This window comes from Trichosurus vulpecula, chromosome 9, assembly GCF_011100635.1.
Source record: "Trichosurus vulpecula isolate mTriVul1 chromosome 9, mTriVul1.pri, whole genome shotgun sequence".
NCBI classification, from domain to species: Eukaryota; Metazoa; Chordata; class Mammalia; order Diprotodontia; family Phalangeridae; genus Trichosurus; species Trichosurus vulpecula.
Genome location: NC_050581.1, coordinates 190,800,329 through 190,821,158, shown reverse-complemented (window position 1 = coordinate 190,821,158; position 20,830 = coordinate 190,800,329). Strand labels below are relative to the sequence as shown.

At 43.2% G+C, this 20,830-nt stretch overlaps 1 protein-coding gene across 1 annotated transcript in view; it reads left to right on the top strand.

Annotated features, from left to right (window-relative positions):
* ITGA9 (integrin subunit alpha 9) overlaps window positions 1-20,830 on the top strand; it is a 349,120-nt gene that overhangs the window by 289,123 nt on the left and 39,167 nt on the right. The window contains exons 24-25 of the mRNA XM_036738550.1: window positions 12,597-12,722; window positions 15,140-15,259. Coding sequence (XP_036594445.1) covers window positions 12,597-12,722; window positions 15,140-15,259 — 246 coding nt within the window. The remainder of the gene's footprint in view (window positions 1-12,596; window positions 12,723-15,139; window positions 15,260-20,830) is intronic.

Genomic DNA, 20,830 nt, shown 5'->3' with positions numbered 1-20,830 from the left:
AATTATCCTTCCAATGTCGGTATGAATTATTAGAGCTTAATTTTCTCAGCTGTTCTTTCAACAATCCATTCATTCTTTCAATCAGCCCAGATGCTTGTGGGTAATATGGAATATGATATATCCATTCTATATTGTTCAACACACAATATCTTTTCACTTCTTTGCCCTTGAAATGTGACCCATTGTCACTTTGAATCTGCATTGGGGTCCCGTAGTATAAACTTACAATATCTAGGGTTTTACAGGTGTTTTTCTGAGTTGCGTCCTTATAAGGACAAGCCACTAGGACACCTGAATAGGTGTCAACACACGTACATACATATTTACATCCTTTATCCTGGGGTAGTGGGCCAATATAATCTATCTGCCAAATTTGGGCTGGAACTTTTCCCCTTGCTATTTCTCCAGTTACTATCCTAGGAAGAGTTCGTTCTTTTTCTAATTGACATATACAACACCCCTCTGTTATTTGTTTTAACAATGCATGAGAGATACTGATACCCCGTCCTGTGCCCATCGGTGGGTGGCCTGGACCCCTAAATGGCCGGCGGTCTGGTGGACCCATCTTGCTAAGGCTGAGTCATCAGTTTCAGTTGGAGTAGGGACAATACATTCAGTGGCAATCTTTGCTAGTCGATCCGCGTGTGCATTGTACTCACGCTCTGGTGTGGTCAGGGTCGCGTGAGCATCAACATGAAAAACTGACAAATCTGTAACCAAAGACATGTCCCATATATTTTCCCATAACTCTTTACCCCAAACTTGTTTGCCATGAATCTCCCAATTCTGATTCCTCCATATAGGCATCCAAGTAGCTAATCCATTAGCTACCGCCCATGAATCAGTAAATATATGACACTGTCCTCCCTTCTCCATTCTGATGGCCTGATGTACTGCCATCAGTTCAGCATATTGGCTACTTCCTCCTATCCCAGAACTTTCCAGAGTTCGCCTAGTACAGGGGTTATAGGCTACTGCTTTCCAATGTCTCTTCTGTCCTAAATATTTTGCTGTCCCGTCAGTAAACCAAGCGTGTTTCTTCTGTTCTACACTTAGTCCATCATACCCATTATTCCATTTCACTAAGGATGGCACCATCTGTTGCTTAGATTCAATGGGTTTTTCATTTCTCTCAGTGCCAATGTTCGCCACTGATTCATGTAAAGCAGAAACTCCACTTTTGCCTGCTCTGGACCTATTCTGAATATACCACTTCCATTTGATTATGCTCGCCTCTTGTGCATGTCCAATTCTGTGAGAAGCTGGGGTACTCATTACCCAAGTCATAATTGGAATTCCAGGCCTTAATATCACTTCATGACCCAGGGTTAGTTGCTCAGTTTCTACTAAAGCCCAATATGCAGCTAACAGCTGCTTCTCAAAAGGTGTATACTGCACTCCAGATGAGGGCAGTTTCCTTGACCAAAAGCCTAAAGGTACACTTCGGCTCTGTTGTTTTTGCCACAGACTCCAATTTGCATAGTCATCTTGTACAGTCACTTGTAACTCCACTGGCCCATTTTGCATAGGCCATAAGTCCAGAGCTAATTGTATAGCAGCCTTTGCTTCCTCAAAAGCTCTACTTTGTTCAAGGCCCCAATCAAACTCATATTTCTTTCTGGTGACTTTATACAAGGGTTTAAAAATCTGTCCCAAATGTGGGATGTGGTGTCTCCAATAACCAAATAGCCCTATGAACTTTTGGGCCTCTTTCTTATTAGTAGGGGTGGGAAAATCCTGAATTTTTTGTCGAGCTTGTGGGAGAATTTCTCGCAGTCCTCTATTCCACTGTATCCCCAAGAATTTTACAGTTTGAGCTGGCCCCTGAACATTTGCGGGGTTGATTTCCCATCTTTTGCTTTTCATATGGTCAGTTAATAATGCTAAACTCTCCTCCACTTCTTTTATATTCTTTCCCTGTATAATGATGTCATCTATGTAATGTGTAAGCTGTACACCAGGTAGCTTTAATTCATCCAAATGCTCAGCTACAATCCTGTGGCAAATAGTTGGGCTATGAATATATCCTTGTGGCAGGCGTGTAAATGTATACTGTCAGCCTTGCCAAGTAAAAGCAAACTGGTTCCATTGCTTGGGGTCTGTTGGGATCGTAAAGAAGGCATTGGCCAAATCAATAACTGCATACCAAGTCCCTTCATGTTTTTGTATTCTCTCTATTAAAGTAACCGTGTCTGGAACAGCAGCATACAAGGGAGGAGTCACTTTGTTCAGCTGTCTATAATCTACTGTCATCCTCCATGTCCCATCTGACTTTCGGACTGGCCAGACAGGGTTGTTCCATTGAGTAGTTGTAGGGACTAACACTCCTGCCTCAACACATTCTCTTATAGTGTTGGCAATTTCATCTTGCCCACCTGGCACACGATATTGCCTCAAAGTAATTACTTCAGAAGGTTCAGGCAAAGTGATTGGATCCATCTTGATTTTCCCCACTAAGACTGCATTAATGCCTATTTTCCTCACAGCAAATTGGTATTTTCCTTCAGGTAAATTTAAAGTCATACCCTTCAAAATGTCTATTCCAATGATGTATTCAGGAATAGGCACAATAACCACACTATATTCTTTCTTGGGCAACTGTCCAATTTTCATCATCAATTTAACTTGTCTGGCTGATATTTCAGTCCCTCCTAGTCCTGTGATGGTAATAGGAGTTCCATGGCTGAATTTGTCTGGATTCCCATAGATAAGGGTGGCCTCGGCCCCAGTGTCTATTAATGCCCTAGTTACTGTACTTGACCCATTTTTCCAATATATGGTCAAGTTAATGTGAGGTCTGCAATCCAGCTTACGTATTTCCTTAATTTGGGCTGGGGCCTGGCCTGTTTCCTAGTATTCCCTGGCATGTGATTCACTTGGGTATGAAGGTTCACCATCTGTAGCATTTGCAGGAGCAGTTCTTATTTCCCTATCTCTCCTGTTATCGAGTCCTTTATCTCTGTACATCCTGTACAATTCATTGGTTGGAATGCCATCTATCGTTTCAAAACCTACCCCTGCTCTCAATAGAGCAGTGAACATTTCTTTTCTTGTCACTCCATTTTGGTGCCAAGTTTGCTGGCTATTCACCCTTCTCTCTCGAGGAGATTTATCCCTTCCCCAGTCTCCTAAGTCATGTAACTGTAAAATCTTATTTATCACCTCTGTAAGATGGGTCCCTACTTCCCTAAGTAACAGATTCAAAATTAGTTGTTTATAAGCAGGGGGAGCTGTCCTAATTATTAAATTTCTATGAGGGATCATTGTAATATTTGTCTGCAGTTCCTGTCATAATAGCAGTCTTCATTACCTCCTCCTTTAGTCTCATGATACAATCTTTAAGTGAATACCAGGGTCTGTGCTCAGTGGGCCACATAGAATCATTAGTATATCTCTTATTGCAGCTAATGCCAACAGAGTAGTCCTGCTAGCATCATCTCCTTGCTGATGATGTTCCCTAAAAGCTTGCTGAACTAGAGGATCGTGGCTGATACCTATGAATCTCATACAGTCCCTCTTATCTACTAATATTCCACCTGGCCCCTTGATCACTGAGCCTTACCATCCAAGATATTAATGGTTCTCCTACTCTTTGGCTGAATCTACTCAAAATATCTGTGACCTCTTGTGGTGAGAAATCTTCCTGAAATTCCCTCGTAACTACCTCGGGTTTCTGTCCTCTTCCTCTCTATGGGACAAACGCTTGTCTGAGTATTTAACCATCTCCCATTCTCTGTGCGAGGGATGTCCTGAACCCTAGTAGCATTTTCTCTCTCAGCCCCTAACATTGTCTCATTTTCCCCCCACTCGCTTCCCCTGCCACCATGGCAAGGACAAAGCAGGCAGTCAGGCTTGGTCTGGGCTGAGTTGGGATGCACTCTTGGCTTATTTGGCCTCCTGTTGCTCCTAGCCACATTAATAGAAAAGTTCTCATCTGAGTCAGTGGGTTCTTGAGCAGCAATTTGTTCTCCTGCTATCTGAGATTCCCCTTCTTGCTGTGGGGTAGGAGTGCCCCCATCTCTTTCACTTAATCTCAATCTTTCATATACTAGCCGGTAGGCTGATAATACTATCCAGCTTTGCCTAGATAGTGATGCCCCTGACTGAATCCCAACCTCTTGTAAACACCTTTCCAAATCCTTAGGATCTCCTCTCTGTACCCTTGGTTCCCAGTTTTCACAGGGTCCAGCTTTTTTAGACAATTCCTTTGCTAAGGAGGAATAAAATGGATCCTCCCACCCTGGGATATTCATCTCTTCCTCTGAAGTTCTTCTGCTTCTGAATAGAGATCTTATATCTAGCGATCCCATCCACCTCGTCGCCAAATATATTAGGAAGGCAGAATTTATGATTTCAAAGAGAATCTCATATGTACCTAAAAGGTCCGGAACCGCAGGATATAAGGAATTCTCTAGGCAGAAGGCAGGAGAACTAAAGCATGTATTTACACTCCACAATAACAAGCCCACAAACCAGCGTCCCCATTTTGATATTTTCATCAAAAGCTTCCAGGCCCAATAAGTCCACCTTACAAGGGTAACCAGAAGGCCACAGAGAAGCGAGATGGTATAAGGCAAAATCGTATACATGCTTCCCCTCTATGGTAAGAAGATTACCCACTAGCCTCCAGTCAGCTCTGCTACCGGCAGCTCAGCTTCGGCTGTAGGCATCTCTGGCTCCAACCGGAAAAGGAAAGGAGGATCTTCAAGCTGTCCTCTCCCCTCTTATAGAGTTTTTGACATCATCAAGCGCCGCCTGAACGACCAGGGCCGATTGGTTCTTGACTTGGCCCTTCCCCCTAGCGTAGACCACGTTAACACACTTCCCCTCAGCCAGCCCCACGACTCATCACACAGGAAGCTCTGGTCCTGCACCGGAAGAGCAAGCCCCAGCGTCCAGGGAAGCTCAACGAGGCAAGCTGAGTCATTCAAAGAAAACAAAGTCCATTCTGGCTACAGAGGGTGACTTCAGAAGCAAAGAGAAGTAAAGGACATGTATGGTGTGCCTTCCACTCCTGAGATGTACCAGCATGGACACTAGTGAAAAACAGCGAGAAATGAGAGTCTAGTTTGCCCAAAACCTAGACAACACAACAGAAGTAATGTGGAAATTAGGCTGGAAGATAATTGGGAGCTGGACTGTGTAGAACCTCAAATGCCCAACTAAGAAGTTTTTATTTTATCCTTTGTCCAGTAGGGAGCCATTCAAGGTTTTTTTGGGAAAGGAAGTAGTTTGGTCAGGCTTGTGATTTATGGAGATTATTTTGTTAGGATGGGTTGGGAGTGGGAGAGAATGAAGACAAGGAGATCAGCCAGGACGTGATTATGAGTATATGTGAGAGGTGATGTGGGCCTTACCTGGGCTAGTGGCTGTGGGAGTAGAAAGAAAGAGATGGCTACAAGAGATATTATGGATGTAGAACTCATTGGATTTGGTAATTGAGTTGATTTGGTGGGTGTTGGGAGAGAGAAATTGACTCCAAAATTTTGAGCTTGGGTGACTGGGAGGTTGGTTGTACCATCAGCGAGATTAGAGGTATTTGGAGGAGGGATACACTGGGAATTTGGGGAAGGGAAGATGATGAATTAGCCTTTTGATTTTTGAGTTTGACATACTAGAAAAATCACAAGAGCAGTGCAAGGGAAAGAGAAGGGTTGGATTTTAAAATTTGGGGGGTGATCTGTGTAGAGGTGATAATCACAGCTGCCAAAGCATATGAGATTGCCTAGGGAGAGTAGAAAGGATGGAAGTGAAGATAGCTGAAGACTGAACCATGAGGGATCTTCCATATCAGGGAAGATGAGATGGACCCAGAGAGAATACTCAGGTAGGAGAAAAATGAAGAGAGAGTAAGCGAAGGAAGAGTATGCAGAAAGAGGAGGCTGCTCAATCATGTCATGTGATTCAGACAATTCAGGGAGGATGGTGACTGCAAAAGAGGTCATTGGATGGAGGAAACAAGATGGGACTGGTCTCATAGAGTGACAGAGACAGAAGTCAGGCTGTGAGGAGCTGATGTGATGAGGGATTCCCTCTGCAGATGTTATGCTGGCATCTGATGCTCAGGAATGGTGGAAGATATCTACCGAGGCAGGCTTTATCGTTGCAGTATTCACTTGTCAGCATAGGGCAGGGTGGGTGGAGATGGGGGACAGAATGAGAAGATGTCAGGGAAGAATGGTTTTAGGGTCATGACCTCATGGACTTGGGATACTTGGAACCTGTGAAACCAAAGGACCTCCAGGGGTAGGGACCCTGTTGAGGCCACAGGTTCCCCACCCCTGAAGGGATCTGAGCCAACTGTGATCATTCTATCCTAGGTACTCCCAAAGCAATTTGTGCGTTTCTTATGTACCTTTCACATATTATTTTGGGTGTGTACATGTGGAAGGGTGTGTGGTATCTCCTTACTCAGCTGTAAACTTCAAGAAGTCAGGGATAGTGTCTTTAAATTTTATTTCTTTCCCAATATCTAATACAAGGTCTTGTACATGCATTTAATAAGTGTCTAGTATGTGCCAAACGCTGAGAACAATACTGTTTTAAGAATAACTTTGAAGACTAAGTCATTTTGACTGTTATAAATACCAGATTAATTACAAAGGACATATGAAGGAAGTTCATGTCTCCATCTAGAGAAAGAAGTGATAAATAGAAGTATGCATAGAATATGTGTGTGTGTGTAGATATATATATATATATATATATATATATATATATATATACACACACACACACAAATATACATATACACACATATTTTTGCCTAGTGGTAGCCGCCTTTAGGGTGGGAGGGAAGAAAGAAAAAAGGAAAAAGGACAAAGTTACATAATAACTTTATATATTTAAAAGGAATAGCAAGTTGTATATAATAGATTAGCAGTTTCATGAACAGTCATCTTTTTCTATTCTACTATGTTATGAAAGTGAAAACTATTTCTTAAGTTCAGAATAAAATAAATAAAAAAGTGAAATAGTTCTTGTCTGCAAGGGGCTTATATTCTATAGGATAAGATTACATACTCAGCTTGAAAATATCCAGAATAATGCAATATCAGGCACTTAATAAATCTTTGTTGAATTGGCCTAAGTCTGAATTGTCAGGGAATTCCTTTTCTATCTTCTGCTCTCCTTCCTGTGACAATGCACTACTTGTACTTTCCTGCATTGCCTCCATTTCTTGAGTTGGAATTGTCCGTCATTTTAATTTGGATAACTAAGGATTCACCTATGTGAATAGGTCCTTGATTAAGCTGTCATTATTTGTGTAAAGCTCTGTGGAGCCTGGTTCTGTGCCTTTTCTCAAATTCTAATAGGGATGGACTTTTTCCAGACATTAAAGTTCAGGGAAGATGAGCAGAGTGTGTCATGGGAAACATTTGCACTCAGTAAATAAGGAAAGCCAACAGAAGCTAATTAAAGCCGAGCTGGAGGGGGCAGAGTCCATAAGAGTCTTGGGTAACTTTCCTGGGAAATACAGCTGTTTGATGATGCTAGTTCTGTGGTTCTTTGCAGCCTTTGCAACAAGCAAAGCCACATAAAGCATTGCTCCCTCTGCTTCTGAACAACAACAAATGGTTGTTGAGAGTAGTTGATAATTAATTAGTCATGTTGAAAGGTTTAGGTAATCCAATTCTCAAATGAAGGTAGGTTCAGAATGCTAAGTTTTTAAACCTGAAAGCTTGTCTTGAAGGCGATATGGTGGTGTGGAAAGAGAATTGGGTTGAAAGTCAGAAGATCAAGGGGTCTAATAGAAGAATGTGCATTATTCAAAAGAACAGGCTAGATCAAAGAGGTGGTGGAGTAGAATTCTACAAAAAATATATATACTCATGTGAATAAATACAGGAATCCAAGGAGAAGAGCAGGTAGCACGGCAGAGAGCTTATGAGTAAAGAACAGTGGAGGAAAGATTATAAGAAATATTCTCATGGAGTATGCTACAGACCACATAGCCAGAAGGAGGAAATAGATTATGTGTTCAGGAAAATGATCACAAATCTGGCATGCAGGCATGAGGTAGCAGTGATAGAGGCCATGATGCAGCTGGACATTTGCTAGTGCTTTCAGATCTCTACCGAATGCAGAACAGCCCCTACAAATTGCACTTCACTTAATGATATTTTTTATTCTCTAAAAGGTTAAGGAAGCAATGAAGGAAACTGATTTTCTGGATGTGATTCTGACCAATGAGAAGGAATTGGTTGCTAAAGTACAAACAATGGAAAGTTTGAGAGAAAAGCTGAGCATGTTCTGACACACTTGATTTTGCAAGAGCTTTTTTTTTAAGAATTCTAAAATTCTAAAGAAGTTGGACAAAGAATAAATGCATGAAAAAGCATTTATTAAGTAGTCATTGTCTATCAGCCCCTGGACCAAGCACTTGAGATAAAAATTAAAAAAAGGACAGCTTCTGACCTCAAGGAGCTTCCATTCCAAAAAGGGACAATAGCATGGAAAGGAGTGGGAGCTCGGAATGTTTTTCAGAGGTGGTGAGTGGAATCATAGAGGAATTGGTTGATGTGACCTTTCTAGGAATTGGTAGTGTTGATTGATCACCTGGAGGAGGTGAGTGACTTGTTGCTAGGAGTTGTGGGGGAGGGCATTCAGAAGGCATCATGGAGGTGTCCAGAGAGTAGCAGCGGGTCTGGGTCAGGCTAGCTCTGAACAATTCTTTACCAATCAGAGTACTGGGCCTCAGGGCACATACTGGAGACAGTGTCATCAAGGGAAATTCCTGGTCAAGAGCAAGTTATCAGAGTCCTTTGCAACTCTAAGTGAGTCTGTGAGTTTGTGAGGAGGTCAACTCTCAGAGTTCATGTCCCAATCTACTCTGAGAAGGGGGAAATTCCTTCCTTATGAGGCATCTGAGAAGGTGACTTTTTTTTTTTTGCAAGGGTGGGGGAAGGCAGGGCAATTGAGGTTAAGTGACTTGCCCAAGGTCACACAGCTAGTAAGTGTGTCAAGGGAGGTGACTTTTTTTGTTTTCCTTCTGGAAAAGGTAAAATTTCTCCAAAATGTGGCCAATTGTTAGTATAACAGATGACCTTGGCAAAGCATAAATAAAATTAAACCTAAGGCCCAATAAAGGATTGATCTTCTGTGATGAGTCACGTAGGTGTCGTAGTGGATGGAGAGCTAGGCTTACAGTTAGGAAGATCTCAAACACTAGCTGCATGATGCTGGTCAGGTCATTTAATTCCTCATCTGTATGGGAATAATGATAATAGCGTGTATTTCACAGCACGTGTTACACAGATAATGTGTGTAAAATGCTTCATAAACCTCAAACTACTCTATAGATGACAGTTCTAATGCATGAGTATCATCATTTATCATTGCTGTTGTGTCTTCTTCATCTACCCAATGGATTACTCTGAGATGCCAAAGGCTCCTCTGTAGACTATAGAGTCTCTGCCATCTTCCTCACCCATGGCCTCTCTTGGGCAAGATTGTTTATTGTCATTGGGTCACAGACAGTTAGAAATAGCCCAAAGTAGGCATTGCTGTTTTCCACTTTCTGAAAATCCGTGTCTCTCCATCATATCCTCGAGAAAGAATGGGACAGATAATGACCTCTGAGGTCTGCCCTGACTTGGAGACTCCTGATACAGGACTGATCCATACATGAGTCTGTGGCCTCACTGATCTCAGAATCAGGGTCTCTCAGAGGCCATCCCTAAAACTGGAACTGCTCTCCCTGACAGCATGCCCCCCACAAGCTTCCCAAGACACAGAGCCTTTCAAATGGGGGAGGGACTCCCTCTGTAGGGGATGCCTTCATTGCCCTTCTCTGGAAGTCATTAGGCCAAGGCTGGATGAATGGGGGCTTCCCAGACAGGTATGCATGGATTAGACAGGATGCTCCCTAAGACCCTTTGAGCTTCTATGGTAAATGAGACAGCTGATTACAGGAATCTCAGAGTCAGAACAGACCTCAGAGGCTGGACTTGATCAAGATGGCCTCAGAGGATGGCTCCTGCTCTCAGCTTCTGGGAGACATTTGCTGGTGAAAAATGGACCACCCTGTACTTAGGAGGTGAAATGCTGCCCTTCCCCTCCTGAAGTGATTTCCGTGTAACCACAGGCCCTGGTCTAATTACACAAGGCTTTCCTTGTTCACCACAGACGCGCTTTCCACATCCCTCCTCCAAATTCCATTGGGGATGGATTCTCCGTCACATACTATCATTGTTCTGATCCGATCCTGATCTGTGAGACAGGCCAGAGATCTGGGACAGGGTCACCAAGACTGACTGTCACATTCCCTGATAGTAAATGGCTTCAGAGGCCGTGCTGTTGCCTTGCACGGCTTACCTCCAGATTCCTGACCCTTCACCCTGAGTTCACAGCTGGCTGGCCTTTGTGCTGGCTTACTGGTAGCTAAAATCTCTCCTCCAGAGCAGCATATGAAAGCTATTAGCAGAGTGGGAAAGGTTCCTTCCCTGCTTCAGTCTTCCCTTCCCTGCCTGGAGACACTGAGCAGGAACAGTGAAATGTAAGGTACAAGGTTCCCTGTCCCTCCCTCCTCTGATCCAGGGTACTCGGTAAGCATGGACGGAGCGAGTGCTTTCTTTGTGCCAGACTCTGTGCTAGGCACTAGGCATACAAAGACAAGTGCAAGTCAGGCCCTGTCCTCCCAGAGCTTGCATTCTACTGAGGAAGTAAACACAGCCTATTAATACAAAAGTGTATGTGTAATCGTGCGATGAGGGAGTGAGCACCTGGTTATTGCAGTCAACAAACATTTACGAGGTACTTGCTGTGTGTCAGGCATAGTGCTAGGTAGTGGGATTACAAAGAAAAAGCAAATGAAGTTCCTGCCCTCCTGGGGCTTCCATTCTAATGAGGAAGGCAGCATGCAAACAGCTATGTACATTCGAGTTAAATCCTGACTAGATGGAAGATTGTCTGGAGGGCCCAGGCGGGGCTTTTCCCAAGGGGCTGATACCCGAGGTGAACCTAGAGATTCCAAGAAGCAGACCAGAGGAGGGAGTGCATTTTCAGCATGGAGGCAGACTTGGCAAAGGCATGAAGAAGGAGGTTTATGTGAAGCATGGTCAGAGAGGGTTTTAGGTGCTGAGCTGAGAAGTCAGTATTTTATCCTAGAAGCACTAGGGAGCCATTGAAAATTCTTCTTCAGGGAAGCTACATGATGACAACCATGCTTTAGGAAGATTATCGTGGCAGTTGTGTGGAGGATGAAGGTCGGGGAGAGACTGATGACAGAGTGAGGGTTGGGGGGCATTAGAGGAAGCTGGGGAGAGGGGATGAGGTTGAACTAGATGGGAGTGAAAGTGAACGGTATGGTAGCTGAGGAGGCTGAAAATCAAAGCTAGGGAACAGCCATTGAGCCTCTGGCTGATTTTCCTTTGTGATGGTCAGAAGCCCTCAGAGGCCCAGAGGTTTGTCTCTTCCCATTTTTTGCTTGGTTCCAGCCTGTATTTGGTCACTATGATAGGCTGGGAATCACAGCAGCTAAGATTCATAGTCATCTTTGTAGATTTTCTCATTGACCTTTTGGCTTCAGAAATGCCACTTGGCAAGTGGGCTCAGAAAATGAACCCCCACTAAGAGAATGAGAATGAGTAAATGAGTCTGCTGTCTGCTCTGCAGTGAGGAATGATGAGAAAGGAAAGATTAAATCAAAACTTTGCAGTTTTGCATTTTCAGTATATTTTTTCCATCAGTTACAAGTACGCTTGAGGTAGAAACTGAAGGGCATTAATTGCACACATTCATAATGAGGATCCTATCTGTAGTTATGCTCTGAAAGATCAGCATTGTTAGCTGAAGCTGGAAGGGTCCTCATGTAAAATACTGACCGAAGTTAGAAGGGTCCTTTTATACTAAAGTATCAGGACCACTTGTCTGTGCTACAAATATCGAATTTAAGCATACAGATGGGAATTCACACACGTGCTTTAATGATAGGCAATGATGATTAACAAAAGGTGTAAGAGCTTGGTTCTAACAGAAGAGAAACAATCAGAGATGGACATTGGAGTGTCCACATGACTCTTTGGCTCCTCTCTGTTGTTGTAATATGCTTCGCATGTTTTAAAGGGCTGAATGAATGCCATTTACAATTTTTCTGATGTCATTACTGATTGCTGTTCTTTCCTGATTATTCAGGGACTATTTTCAAGTCTCTCTGATTCTGTGCCACCTTCTCCACTGTGATTTGGCTATTTCCATCTCCACTGGAAGGAAGGATAAGGCAAAAGAAAAAGAGTTGAATTTCCGGCCAGACCATCTTTTAGAAACTTCTAGTGAAAGATTGCAAGAAGGGGGACGATGATGTGGTTTATCTGTGAATTCCAACCAACTATGCTGTCCATTGTTGCCAAGAAGAATTGTGTACTGGCTCAGGATAGGTTACAAGCACATGGACTTTCTTGGAGTCCAAAGCATTGGAGAAGAGTGGTTAGCCCAGCACGTGGCCCCTGCTGACCGCCTCTGATGTTCTCTCTATGGCTCTCAACCATTGGCTCCCCCAAGCTTGGTCGGTTGGTTTCTCATCTACCCAAGGAATGGTTAGTGTTTGGAACCCCATCTTCTCCTGAGATCCTCATGTGTTGTTTTGTTCTTTTCAGGTTGGTCAAGAGAAAGGAAACTGCTCTTTTCAAAAGAACCCAACTCCCTGCATTATCCCTCAAGAACAGGAAAACATTTTCCACACAATATTTGCATTTTTCACCAAGTCTGGACGCAAAGTACTGGTAAGGCTGTGGGGCTGACTCCTGTGAGTGCGCATTCCTTCCATGGCCCTCCTGGGGAAAATATTTCAAAGAGAAAAGACCCATCTTCTGGGTGAAGATGTAGGAATGTGTGTGCCTGGGTGTTATTCCCAAATCAACCTTTGCAGGGATTGAATTACAAGGATTTAAGGATTATGGATAAATCGTATTTGTCAGTATGCACCTTAAATTGAAGCACTCTATTTAGATTCAGGAAATCTCGAGACTCTAGGGAGCCAATAATCCTTTTAACACACCAGATAGAAACAGGGAATGCTTTTACAACTTAGTTCCAATCTTAATCAAAATTGGACAGAAATATTGGTGACTGACTAGAAAAGAATCCCAAAAGCCACTTTTCCCCTTTTTTCTGACATTTCTTCTACCTCTGGAAACTTGCTCACTTTTCCTTTTTAAAAAAGTAAATTTGCCTTGATTTTTCATATTTTTACATTGGCCAGCTTTCCGCTGGTATCCTTACTTGTTTCCCAATCCAATCCAAGCTTGAAAGCCATGTATATTCCCCACTTTTATCCATTCTATAACAGAAGTTAAAATGTCTCCATTACCAGTCCTATTAGGCAAAAAGGCCCTTGTTTATATAGTACAAATGATCGATCCACAGTTTCACATTACTCTACAAAGTCTTAAAACTGTTTGATACTGGTTAATGTCAGTCTAATTGAGAATTACCTGGATGGGGCATCAGAAGTGAGGCTGGTTGAAAATGTGGTCTTGGCCCCAGTCGTGAATCCCACTGAAATCATGTCTTTCTTCTCATTCCCAGAATTCATGTTGTTTCTCTACAGAAGTTGTGCCTTGGAATCCAAAGTTTTTGCCAGCTATTCACTTTGTTTCCTTGGGCAAAAAACATGTAACTTCTTAACCCTGTCACTTTTGTAGGTTGGAAAATGGGCTTTATGGATTTAGACTGTCTGGCAAGGAGTTGTGATGCTAAAAGAGGCAGATAGACTTCGAGTACAAAACTAATACTCAGAAAGAAATTAGACATAAATGTAAATACGTGCCTTTAAGGATGTATGAAATGTTGAGATTGGAAAAGCCAGTGAGCCTGTTTCTCCCAATTGCCTAAGCTCTTCCCTGACAGTGAGGGGCAGTGGATAGCACACTGGCCAAGAGAATCTTGGCTCTACCCCCTAACTGGCTCAGTGACCTTCGGGGATTCACGTGACCTCTTTGGCCTCAGTTTCTTCATCTGTACAGCAAGAATTTGGCTGAAATGAGTGTTTCCCAAGGTGGGCTTTGAGTCAATCCAAATGGTGATGTGAAGTCACAGGTTGTATTGGTAACATCAGTCCAAATGTGCTGCCCCCAAACTGAACACTGCAGTTCATATGCAGTGTGTGCAGGGCAGATGACAGCAATCCTACCCTCCCTCCCCATTCTGAACCCTACGGTTCTCAAAATCCATCCTGAAATTGTGTTATCTCCCTTAGCTGCCACATCACATGGTGGATTTCTAGTAAGTTTGTAGTCTATAGGTGTGTGGCATGGTGGATGCCATGGATGGTGGATGCCCCACGGCAATAACCTTAGGGTCGAGAAAACCTGAGTCCAATGTTTGCCTCTGACACAGACGGACCCTGTGACCCTGTCCAAGGCCTTAAGTTCTAACATAAGAGCTAATCTGCCTTGCTAGAAGAAGTTGCCTGACCCAGGAGTTCTGTATATCAGTGACATCATAGGACAGATCAAAAAAACAAAACAAAAAACCCAAACTGCAAACTAATGCTAGGTATTTTGTTTTAGATTTTTTTCATGTTGTTTTGCCAAATCTCCCCAGGCTATACTTGCACATTTGATTTTTTTGAGCCCAAACATGGACTTGACATATCTCCCTATTAAATTTCATCTCATCATGTTCAGCCCATTGTTCCAGCCTATTGTGATTTTTTTGTATTATGATCAAAAGTATTAATAACCAAGATGTTGATAGTGGAGCCCATATCCAAGAACCTCGTTTGAATTTAACAAGACAGTGTGAGGACAGGCCCAGCCCCCAACCCCTTCTAGCTAAACAAGATCTGCCTTCCTTAGTATGTGCTTACCCCACCTTGATGAGACACTCGTCAGAGTTGGTGAGGGATGATGAAAGGTCACATTTCTGTAGTGTTTATGGAGATAAAACCATTGATTTCAAGGCAGTACAAGTGTTGTTAACCTCATTTTTCAGGGGAGTAAACTGAGGCTGAGAGAGATTGAGTGGTTTGTCTTGAGTCACATAGCTAGCAAGTGATGGGCAGGACTTGAACCTGATCCTTCCTGCCTCCACGGCCATTATCACCCTCTCCCTGGTTCCCCTTGAGCCCGTGCCAATTAAGGCAAATGCCCCCCTCTCTTCCTGCTCCCAGGTGATGCTTTCTCTCTTTTCCTTTCAGGACTGTAACAGAGCTGGCACCCCATGCCTAAGCATCCAGTGCAACCTGAGTGCATTGGCCAAAGAGGAGAGCCGTAGCGTTGACCTTTACATGCTCCTGAACACAGAGATATTGAAGAAGGTGAGGAAGCCAGCCCAAATCCTCCAAATGCACTGAACTGCTTTCCCATTAGGCTTGGGTTCCAGACCAATCTGTCCATTGACAAGCATGCATTAAAGGACAGACACTGTCCTAGGTGCTAGGAAAGCAGAGAAAATTTAAACAGTCCCAGTCCAGTCTTAGCTATTACTCCTCTGAATAGCCTTGGTCTTGGCAAGGCCAACAGGAAAGTCCTGATAGGGTTAGATACACTGGTGGCAATACCATCATGGCCCTTTGGCCCTATAATTCTAGGCCTAATGCACAATCTCTCCTTCACTGTGTGGTGGCCATATTGGTCTACTAGCTGTTCTCTATATGCAATATTTCATCTCCTGCTCTACATTGTCCTCTTTGCCTGGAATGCACACTCTCCTCTTTCCCTTAGACACCCTAGCTCCCTTTGGGGCTCACGTCAAGTGTCACATCTTGCATGAGGCCTTTCTTGATGCCTCTCAAATGGTGAGGACGCTGCATCCTGAAATTATTTTCTATTTACTTATCTGTGTACATGCCCTTTGCCTCACCAGAATAAACTCCTGGAGCTCAGGAGTATTACCAGCACCTAACACAGTGCCTGGTGCCTAGAGACTTTTTATATTTTGAGCCTAAAGCCACTTTAAAAATATATTCAGTTTTCTTTTATCTTTCATCTATAACTTCTGTCCCTCTGACTTCCCTCTCCCCCTACTGAGAAATCAAGAAAAACAGCCTATTACAAATATGCACTATTAAGCCAAACACATTTTTTTTATTAAAAAGAGTACACTTCAATCTACCCCCTGAATTCATCACTTCTCTGTCTATCTGGAGGTGGGTAGCACATTAACATTAGATGAACTTAGAATCATGGCTGGTTATTGTTTTGATCAGAGTTACTAACTTTTTTGAAGCTATTTTTCTTTACAATATTATTGTTACTGTATAAATTGTTCTTCTGATTCTCTTCACTTCATTTTGTATCAGTTCATAACAGTCTGCTCAGGTTTTTCTAAAACTACCCCCTCCGCCCCTTCATTTCTTGTGGCACAATCGTAATCCCTCACAATCATAGGCCATAATTTGTTCAACCATCCCCCAATTGATGGGCATTCCCTCATTTTTCACTTCTCTGCCACCACAAAAAGGTGGCTGCCATAAATATCTTTGTCTGGATGGGTTGTCTTCTTTCTTTTTGGGATATAGATCTAGTAGCAGTATTGCTGGATCAAAAGTTATGTACAGTTTAATAGCTTTTGGGGCATCGTTTCAGATTGCTTTCCAGAATGGTTAGACTAGTTCACAGCTCCACCAAGAGTGAATTAAAGTGTTTGTTTTCCCACAGCATTCCATCTAGCATTTTTCATTTTCTTTATTTTATCTGATTCAATCTGATGGGCATGAGGTGTAGTACCTCAGAGTTATTTTAATTTGCCATTTCTCTAATTTTTAGGGATTTTTTTTATGACAAAGGATAGTTTGGATTTCTTTCTCTGAAAACTGCCCATTCGTATGAGTGTTGGCTATTCATCAGTTGGGGAAGGGCTCTTATTCTTATGATTTTGAATCAGTTCCCCATATATCTTTTTAAAATTTATTTTTCCCTCTATATCTTAGCAATGACATTTTTTTCAGAGAAATGCTACAAAGATTTTCTCCTAATTTGTTTCTTTTTTTCGAATTTTAGTTGCATTTGTTTTGTTTGTGCAAAAACATTAAAATTTTATGTAGTCAAAATCTTCCATTTTACCTCCTGTAAACTTTTCTACCTTTTTGTTTGGTCATAAACTCTTCCCTTATCCATAGACCTGCCAGGCAATTTCTTCTGTGCTCCTCTAATTTGTATACATTGATCCTCTTTATGTCTAAATCATGTACCTATTTTGAATTTGCCTTGGTATATTGTGCGAATGTTAGTCTATACCTAGCTTCTTCCAAATTGCTTTTCAGTTTTCCCAACAGTTTTTGTCCAGTGGTGAGCTTTTGCCCCCTAGCTAAGGTTTCTGTGTTTATCAACTACCAGGCTACTGTGCCCATTGACTTGCAGTGACTAAGCTGCTTTATTAATCCACCTCTTTATTTTCTATGCTGTATCAAATTCCTTTAATGATGATGGTTTTTTAGTACAATTTCGCATCTGGTTCTCTCCTGCCCCCTTCCTTCCCACTTTTTTTCATTATATTGATATTCTTAACCTTTCGTTCTTCCAGATGAACTTTGTTATGATTTTTTTTCTAGCTCTCTAAAGCAGTCCTTTGGTAGTTTGATTAGTGTGGCCTGAATAAGTAAATTAATTTAGGTAGCATTGCCATTTTATCCTGTTGGCTCAGTATTTGACACTGCCTACAGTTCTTAAATAGATTTGCTCCTATTAAATCTGGCTCGATTTTATTGGTAATATACAGGAATGCAGATGATTTATGTGGGTTTGTTTTATAGCCTACAACTTGGCCATAGCAGCCAAATGTTTCACTTGATCTTTTACTTGACTCTCTAGAATTGTCTAAGTAAACCATCATATTAGCTGCAAAAGAGATTATTTTCTTCATCTTTGCCTATGTTTAATCCTTCAGTTTCTGTGAAAACACACCCAGGTTATAATTTTTCATAAAGCTGTCAATGTACCCGGGCTTACGTTTACGTGACCAGCTGCAGGAACATTTCCTGTGTAACTCACTGCCTCCATTTTGATGCAGGAAGAAACTGGTTTGGATAAATATTATGATGGCAAATTTAATGGCTGTGCATGAAAGCATTTGGTACTTTGGGAGTAGAAAATTAGGGAGGCTAGAAAATGGTTGGAGGGAGGGTTAGACAGTGGAGGAGATGGGTCAAGTTAGAAAAGGAGATGGTACTTCAGGTGCCTGTCTTGGGGATGGGACCTTCACCCTGCCTGACCCACAGTTGGCTGCTGTATCTGCAGTCTTCTCCTGTCTGACTGCTGCTTCTGAGGCTGGATTCGACCCTGGAGGCCTTGAATTGTCTGGCACATCTTGGGCTGGGAGCCAGGACATTGCACTATTTAATCACCAAGAGGAGAATCTGGCCCTAAGTAAAGTGAGACTCACTGGGGTGTCACTACTCTATCTCCGTTTCAAACCAGGCCAGGGATGGGTTATTAGGGGAGAGATTCATAGAGTGAAAGCTGGCAGGAACCTCAGAAGCCACCTAGGCCAACCCTGTCATTGGACAGGTGAGGAAAATGAGGCCCCGAGGGCTCCAGTGATTAAAGGCTCAAAGTAAGGTTCGAACCCAAGGCATCTGCTCTAAACCCAGCACTGCCTCCAGATGCCTCCTGGACAGCCCAAGGAACCTCAGATTTTGTTACTGCTTGATTTTACAAGTACAAACTTGGTTTGTAGCAGGGGCTCCCAGAGCCGTAAATAGCCATAAATATGTCACCTAGAGCACATTCACTTGAGGATGGGGCATTTACCAAGGACAATCTGTCTCATTGGGTGGAGGCACGCTGGGCAACTCTGGATATGGGCGGAGATGGGGAACAAAGGGGACGAATATGCCAGGGTGGAATAGCAAGTGGGGACTTAGGAGCAGCAGGTGGGGCCTAGTATGGTTCTTGTTCTATTTAGAGCTGGAAGGAGTCATCTAATCCAATTGTCTCTTTTCACAGGTGAGTTAATTGATACCTAGAAAGATTAAGTGACTTGCCAAAGGTCATGTGGGTAGCAAAGGCTGCCAATGGATAATTCCCTGAGTGTTTCTCTCTCCCCCTCCCCCTCTTCCCCCCCTCTTCTCCTCTTCCCCTCTCCCTCTCCCTCCTCCTCTCTCCTTCTCTCACTCTCTCTCTCCTTCTCTCACCTTTTCCCTTTCCTCTCTTCTCTCTCCCAATTTCTCTTTCTTGCCCTCTCTTCCCTTCTCTCTCTCGTTTCTCTTTCTTCTCTCTCTTTCTCCCATCTCTGTCTCTCCTCTCGTGTGCATACACACACACACACACACACACACACACACACACACACCGCCCCCCCCCTCAGGCCTCCCTGTTTTCCCAACAGCCAGTGAGGCCCAGGTTTTCTTTGGGCCTATGCCTGCAATCACTTTGGCTAGAGTCAGAAGGTTTAAAGACAGGACTTTAGTTTGCTAAGTTCTCTTTGGTGTGGGCTCATTTCTGTTTCATTTGCCTTTGCTGTTGAGATAAATAATGGAGGCTTTTTGGTCTTGTGGTTCAGACTGAGTGAGAGAGAGTTCCATATGGGGCATCCAGCCGAAGCTGTCACTGATGTCATGATGTGCCTTGGCATTGTCATGGAGGCTCTGCATTTTCTGTGTGTTCTCTTGCTGTAGCTGACAAGTTGGAATCCGGATTGTATTTGCAGGTGTGCCCTGTTTGAAAGATGAGGTGTGGGGGACCCTGTGGGACCCTGAGTGGCTGCATGTAGAATAGAGAGAGATTATGCTTGGAGCTGGTGAAAGAGGGAGCAGGGGCAGGGAACTGCTGCCTGGACTGACAGGGACCTGGGTTGGCCTGACATCCTCCCAGGAGGAGACTACAGTTCCAGGGTTCGGTTCAAGTACCACCTTTTCCATCTACCCCCCAAGCTGCTAGTGCCCCGCCCCATCTTGTTTCCTTGCATTTGTTTTCATAGATTTATAGAGTTAGAAGTGGGAAAGGACCATTAGAAGTCTAACGCCATGATTTTACACATGAGGAAACCAAGGCACAGAGCAGCTAGGTGACTTGTCCAGGGACACACAGCTAGTAAGTGTCTGAGACAGGATTTGAACTAGGTCTTCCTGCCTCCAAACCCAGTGCTCTATTCGCACAGCAAGTAAGTGTGTGCTTTGTACATCCCTCTGTACCCACTGGACCTGTCATTTCACTGACATAGGAGCACACTCCCTCCACCAGTGTAGGTCAGCACCTTCTCTATATCTTATAGTCAGCTGCCTGAGTTAGAGTCCTTTGAGGTTAAATGACTTACCCAGGGTCACACAGCAAGCATATCTGAGGTAGGAATTGAATGCAGATCAATTTTTAGTTTTAAATTTTTTTCCAGTTAAGAAGCATTTGTCTCTCCCTCCTCCCTAATTTCCCCTCAGATTGAAAAAGGAAAAAAGAAAAAGAGAAGCTGGGTCTTCCTGACTCTGAGGGCGGCTTGACTCGCTTTGTCAGGTTGCCTCTCCATAGTTACACAGATAGGTCTGCATGTAGTATGTATACACGTAAGTATGTGTACATATGTATGCATGTGCCTACAATTACATTCAGAGATAGATGAGCATTTCTACATTAGAATAAACAGACGTGTGTGTATTTTGATGATGTGCATGTTTCTCCCCTCTTAGAATGTAATCACCTTGACAGCGTTTTGCCTGTTTGGCTTTTGTCTTTCTATCCCGAGCACTGTGGGAAGTCAAACCGAAATCCCTTTTCTAATGCTTTGTATTGCCAAGGAGGAAGATACTGGCTCATCTAGTACATAGGAGACACAGCCTCACCTGGGAAGCCTTTCAGTGGTTGCTGTGCTCCCTCAGGTGTTACTATCTAGAGAACTGCCTGAAACCTGGCTCAGATTTGATGCCTCCAGCTACCCAAGGCACCCAGCCCAGGCACCC